Raw genomic sequence first — 17,357 nt, forward strand, 5'->3', positions numbered from 1 at the left:
CTCTAGATCAGAACAGGAGGACTTCTTTCTAACGAATTAGAGAGCAACAGACAATACAGATAGCGAGGCTCCCACCGGCTCCAGTCACCATGATTAACAGCTACAAATTATGGGAATAGTAGTCGAAAATACTCTGAGAGCTCCAGGTGATCTATCTGCTGCTGAGCTGGACAGTGCAATGAATACCAGTTGCTATGGAAGATGAGCTGCAAGGGGGCACCACTACATGTTCTGTTGTGCACTTGCCAGAAGTGTTCTCTGACCACTGGAACAGAGGTCTTTGGTCTGATTCATTTGCACTTTTGTGTTTTGTGTTTGTCTTGGTTGCTGTTGGAAGTACAGCTTCAATATCCAAAATACTTGGGTCCAGAAATGTTTTGTATTTCGGTTTTCAAAACACTTTTGTATTTATTTACATAATGGGATACCTTGGAGATATCTAAACATGGATTCATTTATGTTTCATATACACCTTATGTGCATACTTTATACAGTTTACCAGCATCCATGTGAATTTCTAGATAAATATTGTTTCTGGTTGCTTGAGAGTTACTATTCAAAATACATCCAAAAAAGACTACACACCATACTATACCATACAATAAGCTCTGTATTGACTTGATATTAATATTGAAATACAGCAATTAAAAGCAAGTTGTGACAAGGACAAACTAACTAAATGTAAAATTTCTGATAAAAATTAGTTTCATTTTAATCTTTATTTAAAGTATTATTTCTTTGTATTGTCGAAGGCTTCCATGACTGGAATCACTGGGTTGTTGTAGGTTTTTCCGGGCTATATGGCCATGTTCTAGAGGTATTTTCTCCTGACGTTTCGCCTGCATCTATGGCAAGCATCCTCAGAGGTAGTGAGGTCTATTGGAACTAGGAAAAAAGGGTTTATATATCTGTGGAATGTCCAGTGTGGGACAAAGGACTCATGTCTGCTGGAGCTAGGTGTGAATGTTTCAAATGACCACCTTAATTAGCATTTGATGGCTTGGCAGTGCCTGGGGGAATCTTTGTTGAGAGGTGATTAGATGTGCCTGATTGTTTACTGTCTTTTGTTTTGCTGTTGTAATTTTAGAGTTTTTTAATATTGGTAGCCAGATTTTGTTCACTTTCATGGTTTCCTCCTATTATTTCTTTTATTTTTTTCTGGTTGCTTGAGAATTCCAGTTGCTTGAGTTCTGGTTAACTGAGAGTTTACTATGTAATAATTGTAATAGTTTTGTGCGTGAAATAATGTTTGCATATACTGAACCATCAGAAAGCAAAGACATCACTACCTCAGCCATCAATATGGATGATTCTTTAGATTTTGAATGAATGACGTCTTATTAATTTTAAAATTCATTTAGAACTAATTGCCCTGTAATCTTCTATTCTACTTTGCTCTTTTAGAAGGTTCATTATACTGCTCCTTCATTTTACGCTGCACTTTGAGGACTGGAAAATGTTATTTAAAATAACATCGCTATACAGTACCTGCTATGATTTCATATGAGGTTGATCAATATTCAACTCACTACACACTCAACCACAAACATTCAGGCTGAAAATGGGAAGGTGAGATGAGGAACAGAGATTGCAAGTCAATTAAGACTTCAAAGAAGAGAAAGAAAGAAGGGAAGAAGGAAGGAAGGGAGAAAGAAATGACAGGAGAAATATTAGAATGAATCCTTTCCTTGGGAGCCATGGGGAGAATGAAAGGGGAAAAAGTAGCATTGAAAGGTACACATGGAATGTGACCAAATAAAATTAAGATTAATGCTGACACAATTAAGGCACTAAACTATAATTTCAATTGGACATTAATGAGGTAGGGGAGATTATCCCCGCCTGCTTCACAGGTGCGGCTGGCGGGGACGAGAGACAGGGCCTTTTCTGTGGTGGCCCCTCGGCTTTGGAACGCCCTCCCCATAGAGGTAAGATCAGCCCCCTTGCTGATGGTGTTTCGAAAAAGACTGAAGACATGGATGTTCAAACAAGCATTCGGTTAACTCGGTGCAACGAATCTGATGATCAAGGACTGGTAATCACAGACGATGAAATTGGACTGCGTTTTCAGTTAAGAGATGCATCGGCTCGATATTGGTGGCCCAATATTGTATATTTTGTATGTGTTTTTTATGCTTTTTATCTTGAACATTGTTGATTATTGTAGTGTTGTAAACCGCGTTGAGTCGCCAATGTAGGCTGAGAAACAGCGGTATACAAGCACCGTAATAAATAAATAAATAAATAAATAAATAAATAATTTTATACAATGTGGTATAATGGTCTTGAATATGCAACTGTTTCACAGAATGTTAAGAAAAGAAACACTACAGAAGTTAGCAAGCAGAGGAACTGTGCTTTCCAATCCTTCAAAAAGATCCCCGATATTAAGTTAGTACATAGTAGAAAGAAAAAAGTATGTTTACAGATCTACATTTTCCAACACTTTACAAATGAAAACAAGGACACAAGCAGCCAATCGTCATCAGAGGACAATTAAAGTTATTAATGAGGAAGAACAGGTAGGCAGGCACTGCAGCAGGTTGCTTTGGACGGAGTCTGATCTCTCGACTGATCTTTCCCCTATTGAGTTAACTGAGCACAAGCAACTTTTCTTCTTTGAAATTAACTGACACCAAGTGATGTACATTAAAGTCAAAGGAAGAAAGAGAGAGGAGGGAAAAACTGGGACATTTAAAAGCAGCTGAAAAAGTGAGACAGAAGATTAAACCAGACCAAAGGGTGTCAAAACCATTTTCATCAAGGGCCGCATCAGTCTTATGGCTGTCTTCAAAGGGTCACTCAATCCATGGATGGAGAATCTGTGGATACTGAGGGCCAATATATATGGTCGGTACTCTTTAGTTTTTGCCCAATTTAGATTCCCAGATATCACTGAATTGCAGTTCCCATCACTATAGGCTATCCACCATCTAGACTGGGACTAACGGGAGTTGCAACCCAACAGCCCTTATGGCTCTGAGATTGGGGAAAGGTTAGAGGTTAGACATTTTCAAGTCAGACATCATATCCCTAAGCCTTGCATCTAAAGTCAAATTACTTGAAAATGAAGCCCTGGCCCAGAGCATGGGTGGGAATGCATACTGACAGTTCCTTATTCCTTTGTGTAACTACAACTGCTGAGGTGGGCATAACATCCTTCACATTAATAAAAAGGAAGAGTTATCAGGACAGACATAAATCTAGTCTACTTCACCAAAGATTTAGGATGCTACTCATGGAAGTTACAAGCAGATGAATAGCCAAGTCTCACACAAAACATAAAGGGGAACATTATTTTATTGCCTCTAAAGTAAGTACTCTTCATCTTCTCTGTCTAAAATTTGGCAGATGTGACATTTGGGGGTTGTGCTATAAATTTTATTGCATTTGGATAGAAAATACCAAAGTTCCACACTGCAGAGGAATGGCTGCTTAAATAAGAAAAGATTGTTTCAGACATAACACATAAGCGGAAAACTTTGAAGCAGCCAGTTAGAAATGCCTTTCATGCACAAACCTAATCCATATTGCAGCTACACACACATACATACCCAGTGTGACAAATGGTTTCTGTTCTAACTCATAGCTTAAACCACAAGCCTTTAAAAATTGGCTAGCCATGGTTGAAGGCTTTTTTCTGTCAGTAACGGAGAGCTCGGAAGGCTTAAGCATAAACAGAGGCTGGATCTACACTGTCATATAATGCAGTTTGAAACTGCATTATATGGTCAGTATAAACTCATACAGTGCAGTTTAACTGCATTGAACTGAATCATATGGGTCTACCCTCTAGATCCAGCCAGAGTGAAGGAAAATAACATGGAATACAACTAGAAGCCACTTTAACCAATTGTATTTGATATTGATTTGGAAGCAAGGATGTTGATCTATAAACAATTTAAAGGGAGTAACTAAATGTGCATCTACACTGTAGAATTACTGCAGTTTGACACCACTTTAACTGCCACCACCCCATATTACGGAATCATGGAAATTGTGGTTTGGTGAGGTACCAACACAATTTAGCAGAGAAGACTAAAGATCCTGCAAAACCACAAGTCCCAAGATTCCATAGCACAGAGCCATGGTAATTAAAGTGGTGTCAAACTGCTGTAATTACAGTGTAGATGCACCCAAAATTGGTCAGAGCGGGGAAAGAGTTTACCCTGTCAGAAATATTAGCCAAGTGTGTTTTTACATGTAAGTTCCAGTGTTTGAATTTGCACACAATTGTGTACTATTATCGCTTTTTAAAAGAATTTGCCTCACAACAGAACTACTATCAATACAAAGCAATGAAACAGACACTATTCCCCTCACAGCAGTAGGTGTGTTTGCACCCAAAGAAACTACTTAACACTGGCAGCACTCAAGGAATTCTTCACTCCGATTATGAGGGCAGCAAGAGAATACAGCTACTTGCTTGAAAACAAATATAAAAAGCTAGCATAAAAGCAAAAATGAGGATCAGAGAAAATATCTGGAACTAAGATAATATTAAAGCCAAAAAGCTTAGAAAAATTACAACAGAAAATAATGCATTTTTTTCCTGCAGATGTCAGAGAGAGAAAGAAAATGTTCTATTCATAATGGAAAATGCAGCAATAAATCACACCCTGTAAAGAACGGCTCACAATAGGGAATGCCGCTGATGTCCCTGCGGTGGAAATAAAAACACAAAAGGAAAACTTTTCAAAGCACAACTAGGAGCCACTTTAACCAATTGCTCTTGTGAGATGGCATGAGAACTGAGGCAGAAGAGGAAAGCAGATTACATAACTCAGTCCAGTGGAAAGATCTGGGCTTCTTAGACTATCCTTTGCACTTGAAATTTCTGGCGCTAAAACACCAAAGCACATCTGATTAGGCAGCAGAGGAATCTTTGTTCCGTCCAAAGTTAGCCTCAAGTTCCTGGCAACAATACAGAATGCTTATTCCGGCCTTTACCACATCACCACACTCCTAAAGTGGTTTTCCAGAGAAAGAGAATTTTGTCAAAGATGGTTTAAAGAGAAACAGACTTTTTTCCTCTAGTTTTAATACAATCCCTTTTCCAACTACTTCATAAATGTAAGCTGATAAATTCAGTTTAGTGTGTGTGGCAACATAACTGTATCAGACTGTGGTGTGGCTGCTTAACATTTTTAAAACTAACTTGGCCTGGGTTTGTTGTTACTGATTTACTGCCTTGGATGCTGCTCAGTCTCAAAATATTCTCTAAAATTGAACATAGTCACTTTGAGTTCCCTTCGGTGGGATATAAATATTAGAAGAAGAAGAAGAAGAAGAAGAAGAAGAAGAAGAAGAAGAAGAAGAAGAAGAAGAAGAAGAAGAGTGAATTAGCTGAGATGGATGAAGTGTTGACGCTGATCAAGGAGAAATCCTTGACTGATTGTAAGAAAGATTACTGTCTTGATATCTTTATGGTTTAGAACAGAGTTACTGAAAATAGAAGGGTGATTATACATGTATGGAATCAGTGAGTGTGTGTGTGTCAACTATAAAATAAGATGCATTAAGCTGATTGGTCAGGCTCTGCCCGGGGAACAGGTTGAGCCTGGGACTTTTAGGTACTGTTACATTTTTGTTCAAGTTTCAGCTATGCAGGTGCTTGGAACAGCAGAGAGAAAGAAGCAAACAGAGAGACAGAGGTTGGCGTGTGCTCTCGCTTCACTGAGGTGCTGAAGGAGTTTATCTACATGGACAAAGAAAGACCATTTTAAATCTCTCATAAAAGGACATTATGTGAGTTGAGCAACTGACCACATTGTACATATGTTGTTCTTAATTACAAAGAGTAAACTACTTGTTCTTTATTGTTCATCTGCGTGGTATGTTTTCTTTCTCTGGCAAGGCAGTGTGTGGGCTGTAAAAAATGAACTACATGTAGTTTATTTTACATTACGCCACAATACAGAGATATTTTAAGGGAGCAGAAAATTGAGAAGTTAAAATCAACAGGCACAGAGTGTAAAGCTTAGAGATTAGAGATGTGTAGTATGTGTTTAGTAGTGTAAGTTAGGGCAATTGTTTTCGATTGAATTTTGTCAGTTGTTGTCATTTAGTTTGATATATTAAGAAAAAAACATTTTATTGTTTTGTTTCTGTAGGGATACTGTTTTCTCTAATTTGTTTTCTTGTATATATTTCTATTTGCTTATATATTTGTAGGTTTGTTTAGTTGAATTGAAAGGAATGTTAAAAATGTTTGCTGAAATGTGTATCTATGTGAAGGGACCAAATTTTGCAAAACAAAGCCTACTTCAAATTGTTAGTAACAGACACATTTAAAGGCTTTCTGATAGTAAGAGCTGTTCGACCATGAAAAATGCTGCCTTGGAATGTGATGGAGTTTTTTTCTTGGATTTTAACCAGACACTGGCAGGCCATCTGTCAGGAATGTTTTGATTGTATATTCCCACATGGCAGAATGGGGTTGGACTAGATGGCCCTTGATGTCTTTTACAACTTTGTGATTCTATCGCTTAGCAATTAGGAAGTTGGCATTTATATAACTCCACTGGTTTGCCTATTCTAGTTTAGCCTAGCAAATGAATACAGCATCAGGACTCCCTTTTAAAAACTAGTTTGAAAAATACAGTGCATACAAACTAAATACATTTCTTCAACTTTGCTTAGTGTGAATCTCTATAGATTCATTGTTGCCTGCACTTCCTGTTATTCATTTGAGTAGTTCCTCCATCCTCCATATATTAGCCTCTGTTCCATTCCATTTCTGTATTGTGTTATTTTGAAACTGTTTATTTTATTTTGTAATTTCGTGTATTTATTTTGATGGTATTTTTTCTTCTTGTATTTTATTTTGCTGTACTGTAATTTTGGGCTTGGCCTCATGTTAGCCACTTCGAGTCCCCTTTGGGGAGATGGTGGCGGGGTATAAATAAAGATTATTATTTATTATTATTAAATGGGGCAGTACACACCTGGAGCTGGCTTTACTGATATATTCAGATAGACTTTGTGGATCTTGTATTGTGCTGGCCTTCCATAACCTAATAACTGGCTTTTAAAAATCACATTCAGCTCCAGGGATTCTGCAACACATTTTGTTACAACCAACCAGTGCTTATCCAGAATCTGTTCAGAGATAGTTCAAGGGCAACAACTTCATAACCATTTTCTGGCCAATTCAGGCTGTTGTAATTGAATCCTCAGTGACTCCCAAAATGTTGTTCTTTACATCAAAATTATTTTTGAAGTTCGGCCATTTCCTTCTATTTTCTCACCTACACACTTACACACACTCATTCCTAGCCTTCCTGAGCCACAAAAGCTTGGCTAAATATGACCTCTATGATGGACAGATTTCAGGTCTCTGTCTGTATATCAACAAATACGATTAGCTGTGCAATAAACTCTAAAGCTTACTGAATCTTACTCAATCTCTGTTTCTCAAATTATAGTTGCTGAATCCATAGCATTTGTTAAAAAGCATATTTTAAACCAAACTTGTTAAGTTACCATCAGACCCTCTAATTTTGCTTTCCAAAAAAATGAGGCACGGCCAAGAGACAAAAAGAGAGCAGGGTTGGGGAAGGGAGATCTCTCCAAAGCAGACATCTGGAACCAATCTGCAAGATGTAGTCACTGGGAATGATTTTTGATATATTCTGGGCCAGCAGTGGAACACATCATGGTAGGCAAAATTTATTCCAACATGAAAAAGAAAATCTAACCAAAACAGACTTAATGGGGAAGTCTACACTGCTGAATCTTTGTCTGGTAACTCAACATAAAATTCTGCATCTGTCAATAAAACTGCTATTACCTTTCTGTCTGGAGGGTGACTTTGGAGGGTTCCACGTTCGGGTTCTCCCATTCCATCTGTGGGTAGTGCATAAAATAGCAGAGTGTGTACAAAGCTTCAGGTTCCCAGTATATTGACCCCTGCTTTTGGTGCATGGGAGTGCTGTTGCTGTGTTGCTTTGCACTGAGTGGCTGCAGGTGATGCATTGCTCGAGACACCAGGTCACCTGGAAAAGGAGAAAGGCGGATCACTGCAGCAGTTGTTATTACAACATTTCAGCTCCAAGCTTTCCATGGCTTTAGCATCACATACCAATATATTTGTTTGGAAAACATGAATATGAAAAAGTACACCCATTTTATTTTTGTCTTCCAAGAAAGAATGTGTTTTTTTATTTTAAAAGTTTAATATATCTTAATTTTTTCTGCTCAAAATGCAAACACAAAAACAAACAATAACATTAAAATAAAGTATTTATTTTACACTAGCTTCAGAACAAGTACATTACAAACACAAGATGAAAGAGGATAGCCAACAGCTAACCTGTGGAACTCCCTCCCCAATGAGGTTAGATCTGCCCTCTCCCTCCTGACCTTCCGGAAGAAGCTTAAATGGGTTAAGGCAGTGGTTCTCAACCTGTGGGTCCCCAGATGTTTTGGCCTTCAACTCCCAGAAATCCTAACAGCTGGTGAACTGGCTGGGATTTCTGGGAGTTGTAGGCTAAAATACCTGGGGACCCAAAGGTTGAGAACCACTGGGTTAAGGGGACCGGCATTCACAAAATAGTTTGTGAACTGGGAAAGACAAGATTTATTGGACCGGACTTGGACTGCTTTGGAAGACGATTTTAATTCTGGTGATTTTAATCTGGTGAGCAGGTTCTTAATGCATATTTAGAATTATTTTAATTTTGTGGATGTATTTATTATGTGTTTTACATTAAGTTTGGCATCGGATTGTTGCCTGTTTGGAAGCCATTCTGTGTCTCTCCACAGAGGTTGAGAAGGACGGGGTATAAATGTTTTAAATAAATAAATAAATAAATAATCTGTGAAATAACCACCAAGAGCAGACCAGCCTGCAGGTCAAAGGCCTGTTGAAATAAGAGGTCTTTGCATGCCTGCAGACAGGGTAAAACCAGACTCCCTTGGAAGAGCATTCTAGTGCCTGGTAATGGCCGCTGAGAAAGGCAACCTTAAAAACTATACTCATGCATGTCTAGAACTACCAAAGTAAAAAAATCAACCCTAAAACTCTATTTAATAATGGCAAGGACTGAACAACATACTCTCATTGCATTCTATTAATTGTACAAGAATTGATGAATCCACCCTTTTCCCCACAGCCCGTCACATACGCAAAGACCTTCAATTGGAAGACTAGAGATCCATCTAGAAGTTTCAGGATTGCAGAAAGGATGCAGGACAGGAAAGGAAAGAAACTGTGAATTACGCCAGAATTAGTTACGGAAATATATAATGGGATTTTGGCCATAATAGACCAACATTGTGACAGCCTATGACAGTTGTATACTGTGAAGACACGGTTCTCCTGCCTCCTCTGTGATTTAACTAGAACAGCTTGAAGGCACACACACACACCTCCTTTGTTTTGTCTTTTCTATTTACACAGAGTGAAATATGTGTCCCCTTCAGGATTGAGAAAGGCAGGATATAAATATGGCAAATAAACAAACAAACAAACATAAAGCATCAAGCCCATCTGTAATTGGTCGCATATCCTACACTGTTCTCAGTATCTGCCCATAATGTCTGAAAACACTTCATTACCACACGGAATGCTGTGTTTCCTGGAATTTCACAGGAATGCAGACAAATAAAGCAATATGATCTTGTGCAAAAACTCTACCTTTTGAAACTGCAATCTTATATGAACATGTAACTGGGAGTAAAGAGTGTTTCCAGACAGATGGCTCCTATCAAAATCCATTATGTGGCTCTACTTTCTTTTAACCTTTAATTTATATTTTGTGGAAAGGCACAATATTTGGGGAAATGGAGCACAACAATGGAAAGTTATCACACACCTTGTTCCCCTGTTTTCAAATTCTGTAAAATGTGGCAAGCTTATGCACAAAAACCCACAACCAAAGCACCTCAATCATAGTTGGGACTGAGTACTGAGTAGAATTATACTGAAGTGATTTAGCAGAAAATTTATTAGAGGAAAAAGTGAGTTTCCTTGCCTTTATAGCTGTACAGATATGCTTCAGATAGTGTGGTCAATTTCTAATAAAATATTGTAAGAGTTGATTTTCCATCGTTTTGGGTCAGTGATGTGCCTAACGCTATGCCACCAATAGCAAACCCAAAATAAATTAAGAAAAATGGGAGGGGGGAGCGCAGGATGCCATACCAAATTAGGCATTGCTTATTGTATAACTTTTATATTGTCCAAAATCCCGCTGTAATTTGCACAGAATTTTAATTTATTTAATTTTGTTTCAGGCTTGATTTAATTTACTACATTGCAGAACACTTGGCTAGAATCGCAAATTGATCATGATAAGATGCCACAGTAAATAACATACTTGGTATTGTGATAAAAATTATTGTGGCATGATTTCTATGGACATGTCCTTAAAAAGCATCTAGAAATGTCATGAAGTCCAGAACTTTACAGCAGATTATTGTCTCAGACTGATGAAGCAGAGCAATAAGGTTGTTTGAATTGAATTGATTGTACATTGGTTTCCAGGCTCAGCTGAAGAGATTGCCTTACGAGTGACTTACCCCCTCGATGGACTGTCACCTTGTCGTGGTGAGGGGGCTTGCGTGTTCCGATGAACCTGTGGGCACAACAACTGGAGTCCTGCACTCCCAGGAGTGGCCGCGGGGGAGGTCCCAGACCAAGCACAGTCCGAAGACCCAAAGACCTCAACGGCGGAGCAGGCGGAGGATAACATGGCACATGTTACAACGGCTGCGAAGGCGGAAGAAGGCTGCAACAGACTGAGAAGCCATGGTCATTGTGTTAAACTACATCACCAGTGGAACCTCATCTGTGAAGACTGTGTGTTGTTCAGTTGTGCACTGACCTCCACACATTAAAAAAACCCACGCACAGGCGTCTTCCAAAGAAAAGAAAAACAAACCAACCAAAGTCCCATGGCGATCAGCGAGTGGCGACGGGGGCAGGACTGTGAAATCTGGAAGCCCCTAGTCACAGACTGGCACATGGGCGGTGGGTACGGACTCAGTCGTTCTACCTCAAGGACTGAGGCAGTTGAGTAGTTCGGCAGCTGTATCCGCGACTGAGCAGCCCTATTGAGGACCCACTCTGCTCACCCCACACGGGGAGGGGGCTAGAAAAGGTGCCCTAAACATAGTCTGCCTCTCTCATCCCTGACTGGACTGCCGCGTCCAGTGGGGTCACCATCCTGCGGCCAAAAAAGAAAAATGAACTTCGGTACGTGGAACGTACGGACACTGATGGACAACAGTGACAGTGAACGCCCCGAACGCAGAACTGCCATCATCGCAAGGGAGCTGGGACGCTTTAACATCGACATAGCAGCCCTTCAGGAGACCCGGAGAGCAGGAGAGGGACAGCTGAAGGAAGAAAAAGGAGGCTACACCTTCTTCTGGAAGGGACTGCCCGAAGAAGACCAAAGAATGCACGGAGTTGGCTTCGCCATCAGAAATGATCTGATGAAACATCTGTCCGAAGCACCCACTGGCATCAACGAACGACTCTCCACCCTCCGAATTGATCTTGCCAAAAACCAACGGGCAACCATCATAAGTGCCTATGCACCAACACTAGACGCCGATGAAGACATCAAGGAGAAATTCTACTGTCAGCTGGACACCGTCCTATCGGGGATACCTAAGGAGGACAAAATCATTCTCCTGGGGGACTTCAATGCAAGAGTCGGGCGAGACTTCGACCTGTGGCCAGGCACCATAGGAAAAGACGGGGTTGGAAACAGCAACTCAAATGGCATCCTGCTTCTCACCAAATGTGCGGAGCACAACCTTGTCATCACCAACACGCTCTTCCGCCAGAAAAACAAGTTCAAGACATCATGGAAGCACCCCCGGTCAAAGCACTGGCACCTCTTAGACTATGTAATCACACGTGCCAGAGACCGCCGTGACGTGCTCCTCACAAGAGCCATGACAGGTGCTGACGACTGCTGGACCGACCACAGGCTAATCCGATCCACGATGGCTATCAAGATCGCCCCCAAGCGCAGACTCCAAGGAAGGAAGACAAGGCGCAAAATGAACACCCAAGCCCTTCAGGAGCCCTCCAGGCGAGCCCATCTCCAAACAGCACTCAAGGACCATCTACCCACAGTACACCCCGAAAATGTTGAGGAACATTGGAACAAACTGAAGACCTCCATCATCCAAGCCTGCGAAGAAACTATTGGATACCAAGCCAAGAAACATCAAGACTGGTTTGACGAAAATGACATCGAGATCCAACAGCTAATCAACAAGAAAAGGAAAGCCTTCCAAACATGGCAGAGAGACATCAACTGTGCTGCTAAGAAAAAGATCTACGCCAGTGCAAAAGCTGAGGTCCAAAGAAGGACAAGAGAACTCAAGAACATCTGGTGGACAAAGAAGGCTGAAGAAATCCAACACCTGGCAGATACCCATAATGCTCAAGGATTTTTCAAAGCCACAAAGGTCATCTATGGGCCAAGAAACCATGGCATACAGCCTCTACGCTCATCAGACGGAACCAAACTCCTGAAGGACCAAAAGTCAATTGCACTACGTTGGAAAGAACACTACCAAAGCCTCCTAAACCGCAGCTCCAGTGTGGCCGAAGAGGTCCTCTCACAAATCCCGCAACAACAAACCAGGGATGAGCTTGCAGCACTGCCTAGTTTGGAAGAAGTCAGCAATGCCATCAGCCAACAAAAGAACAACAAAGCCAGCGGACCAGATGGGATCCCTGCTGAAATCTTTAAAGAGGGAGGACCTGCGCTGACACACCAACTCCACCAGCTCATAGAAAAAGTGTGGGTGACCGAGAAAATCCCAGCAGACTTCAAGGATGCCACCATCATCACCCTCTTCAAAAAAGGGGAAAGAACAGACTGTGGAAACTATCGAGGTATCTCCCTTCTAACCTCTGCTGGAAAAATCCTCGCAAGAATCCTTGCAAACCGCCTTCTGCCCCTCTCAGAAGACACTCTCCCAGAATCCCAGAACGGCTTCCGCCCCTCCAGAGGAACTGTAGACATGATCTTCACTGCACGACAGCTCCAAGAAAAATGCAGAGAACAAAATCAACCTCTGTACATGGCATTCATCGACCTTGCAAAGGCATTCGACACAGTGAATCGCAGCGCTCTCTGGACCATCCTCCACAAAATCGGGTGCCCAAGCAAATTCGTGAACATCCTGCGGCTCCTCCACGATGACATGATGGCAACAGTCTTGGACAGCAATGGCTCCCAAAGTGACCCATTTAAGGTGGAATCGGGTGTCAAACAGGGATGTGTTATTGCCCCAACTTTATTCTCCATCTTCATCGCCATGATACTTCACCTTGTTGATGGGAAGCTTCCCACCGGAGTGGAAATCATCTATCGGACAGACGGCAAGCTATTCAACCTCAGCAGACTGAAAGCCAAAACCAAGGTCACAACAACATCTGTTATAGAACTCCAGTATGCTGATGACAATGTCGTCTGTGCACATACAGAAGAAGATCTACAAGCCACTCTCAACACCTTTGCAGAAGCATACACAAAGCTTGGCCTGTCACTGAACATCGAGAAAACTAAAGTGCTGTTCCAGCAGTCACCAGCCGTCCCCTCTCCAATGCCAGAGATACAGCTTAATGGTGTAACATTAGAAAATGTCGACCATTTCCGCTACCTTGGCAGCCACCTCTCCACCAAAGTCAACATCGACGCCGAAATACAACACCGCCTGAGCTCTGCAAGTGCAGCATTTTCCCGAATGAAGCAGAGAGTTTTTGAGGACCGGGACATCCGTAGGGATACCAAGGTGCTTGTCTATAAAGCTATTGTCCTCCCAACCCTGCTATATGCCTGTGAGACGTGGACTGTCTACAGACGTCACATGCAGCTCCTGGAACGATTCCATCAGCGCTGCCTCCGGAAAATCCTGCAAATCTCCTGGGAAGACAGGCGGACAAACATCAGCGTGCTGGAAGAAGCAAAGACCACCAGCATTGAAGCGATGGTCCTCCAACATCAACTCCGCTGGACAGGCCACGTTGTCCGGATGCCTGACCACCGTCTCCCAAAGCAGTTGCTCTACTCCGAACTCAAGAACGGAAAACGGAATGTTGGTGGGCAGGAAAAGAGATTTAAAGATGGGCTCAAAGCCAACCTTAAAAACTCTGGCATAGACACTGAGAACTGGGAGGCCCTGGCCCTTGAGCGCTCCAGCTGGAGGTCAGCTGTGACCAGCAGTGCTGCAGAATTCGAGGAGGCACGAGTGGAGGGTGAAAGAGAGAAACGTGCCAGGAGGAAGGCGCGTCAAGCCAACCCCGACCGGGACCGCCTTCCACCTGGAAACCAATGCCCTCACTGCGGAAGAAGATGCAGAGCAAGAATAGGGCTCCACAGCCACCTACGGACCCACAAGGAAACCCATGATGGAAGACCATCTTACTCGTCCAACGAGGGATCGCCTAAGTAAGTAAGTAAGTAAGTACGAGTGACTTAGAACATTGATCTCCGTATGTCTGCTTTCTCCATGTATTTCCATTCTTCTATCAATTCTGTTCAAAAACATGTGTGCCTGACCCATTTTTCCTAACTGATGGGTGACTTCAAGAAACAGGATTACTCCAGTTATGAGACCAAACACAGTATATCCTTCTCAGGGACACCTATCCATACTTACTCATCTGGCCTCATCATAAATGTTTTTTAAACTGTTCTATGCCATAACTCTTTAACAGGGCTATCGAGGCTTTCTAACTCCCAATTTTTATGGGTCTATTGATAGACATATGCATATCCTTACTTTTGCCGCTTTCAAACATTCATGAAAGCAATTTATCTGATGACTTTTCTTATTTACTGCAGTTTTTGTTTGTTTGTTATTCACATCTTGGCACATTATCTTGCTTTGGCATTTGTTTGCTTTTAATGGGGGGAAAGAGTCATAGTGGGCTAATAAACAATGCAGAGAACACACAACCTTGAATATGCAGCATTATGCAAATATGTTGACAAACCCCTACACAGACCTTCAGGAAACGTGGTCTGCTATACATTACCTGTATTCTCAGAAGCTCTCCTCCACTCAAGTATGGCTGCTCGTTCCCACTGGGAAATAACAATGTTGCCCATGAAGCATATGTTCTACTCAAATCAAAAGCCACAGTTCCTGAGTCAGATGACTTCCTTTGGCAAAAGAAGTCAGACACATTCCAACATGTTGCTCCTGGCAAGAAATTCATTCCAACACACAGTATTTGTTTTCCTTGTGACTGAAAGCATATGGTCGGATTCCACCTCTATTTCAAGAAGGAGAAACTCTTTTCTTTCTCCCGACATCCACTAATCTTTGTTGGGAGAGCTAGGGTTTCATAACCAAGATTTCCTGATATTCATACAATATTTAACAGCAACACATATGCTGCTGGAACAAGATTTGAAATAATTAATATAAATATCTGCAGTTAAAGGCGTAGGAGAGTAAATTCCACTTGCCATAATCTTGCACCAAAATTGTGAGTTCATCTCATATGGGACAACCATCATTAAGCCAGCAACCTATAAAGCTGGATAAATGTTGAAAGGCTTTCAAGGAGACCGAATGAAAAAACCAGGTTGATCCATTTGATCGAAGAGATCAAAGGGAAACCTTACTATTCATCAGAATGAGACAGCCCATTCTAGGCAGCAGATGTTGAGATAGCATTAAAATGGAAATACTGGCAATTATGTATATCTCAGTTCTGTACATGCTTACTCAAAAGATATAGGTCCCATTGGTTTAGAGTTTATTTTCACTTAGGGAAACCTTTATTTTGTTCCAGTTTATTGGAATTAGTCTTTGGGCACTTCCGGACATATGTTAAACTCGCTTTGGAGCGGGTTAAAGAAACCTGTTCCAAAGCGGCTTTAAGTCCCCACACCCTGGGGAAAAATGGGGGGCAGCCAAGCACCATTGGCTGTCCCCATGCCATCCCGAAAACATTCAAGACAGCATCAGGCCACCCCCAAGCCCTAAAAACAAGACAAACGTAGTGAGTTGCCGTGATGCCTCTCTGCAAGCCTCCTGGAATGAACCACTGATGCACCAGGAGGTGGGGAGGGGGGACCAGGAGTGATGTGACTGACCCCCTCCCCAAATCTCCTGGCATGTGGTGTGCAGAGAGGCATCATGGCAACCCACTAAGTTTTCTGTTGCGTTTAGGGCTTTTGGCAGGGATTGGGGGGGGGGGGGTGTGACTGCCCTCTTTGCTTCTTTGGGATCATCGAGCTTGAAGGATCAAATTGGGCTGTGGGGACAGACCCCTAGGACTGTCCCAGTAGTCTGTCCCCACAGGGCCCATACCCCATTAGAACTGGACCTTTCAGGAAGGCCCGGATCTAATGAGGTATCGAAATAATTCACGACAAAGCAGGGTTTATCTGTTGTATCTTAAAATTCTTCGCTTTTATCTGAGCTGTCATTTGGACGGCTCAGATAAAAATCCGACAGGCCCCAGGATATAGGCCCTGTACAGAAGGGCCCTTTGTTATCCTACTATTCCCGTACTGTATCAACTTCACTGGGTTTCTAATTAATTTCTAGGATCAATTCAAAATATTGTTTTTGAATTAGAAGCCTTCATTACTTGGGGATATTCTATCTGAAGGATCTCTCCACTTTTACACTCCCCTTCCTATGACCTAAAAGGATCATTGGAGACCCTATTACTTGTCTATCTGTATACTAATATAAGTTGGTACTTTTGAATGGCACTTTTCTGTGGTGTTCTCAGTTGTGGAAAGCCCACCCCTGATAGGTATTTCCAGCCTTATTGATCTCTCTGCATCAGACATTATCCTTATTGACTTTTAAACAATTTGAAATGTAAGTTTCAAAACTGTCCTTCTCTGTGAATTCTGTTGTTTATCATCTGCTTATCATATGGCATATTACTGGTACTTTTAATTTAATTTATGGTGCTCACTGATGTTTCTTGTTTTACTAATGATTTTATTGTGTTGTGTTATCCATGTCGCCTCGAGAGCATCTGCTATAGGGCCCCTCATAAACGAAATAAATAAACTCCTTTATTTTTATCATCATGGGAGCTGTCATTTGGATTTTCTGCCGCAAGCACAAAAATGCCTTAAGGAGATCTTGGCTCTAATGATGAGACAAGACTCAGATGCACGAAACTTTACAAGAAATAAAAAAGAAAGATACTGCAGGGATTCTACAAAAGGACATTATCACTATAGTATGGAATGGACTGAATTGTTTCTTAACATCAGACTGCTTAAAAAAAAAAAAGCTCAAGGCAGCTTGCCAAAAATCACAATAAAAGTAAAAAAATAACAATATAAAAATAGCATTAAGCCCATTAGAAACAACAGTATTAATAAGACAGCACTAATCAGAAC

At 41.5% G+C, this 17,357-nt stretch overlaps 1 protein-coding gene across 2 annotated transcripts in view; it reads right to left on the reverse strand.

The window, feature by feature from the left end:
- The window catches only part of ABTB3 (ankyrin repeat and BTB domain containing 3), a 299,555-nt gene that overhangs the window by 66,941 nt on the left and 215,257 nt on the right, over positions 1 to 17,357 (reverse strand). For both annotated transcript variants that reach the window (XM_067469221.1, XM_067469220.1), the window contains exon 3: positions 7,793 to 7,997. In XM_067469221.1, coding sequence (XP_067325322.1) covers positions 7,793 to 7,997 — 205 coding nt within the window. The remainder of the gene's footprint in view (positions 1 to 7,792; positions 7,998 to 17,357) is intronic.

Source organism: Anolis sagrei, chromosome 5, assembly GCF_037176765.1.
Source record: "Anolis sagrei isolate rAnoSag1 chromosome 5, rAnoSag1.mat, whole genome shotgun sequence".
NCBI lineage: Eukaryota > Metazoa > Chordata > Lepidosauria > Squamata > Dactyloidae > Anolis > Anolis sagrei.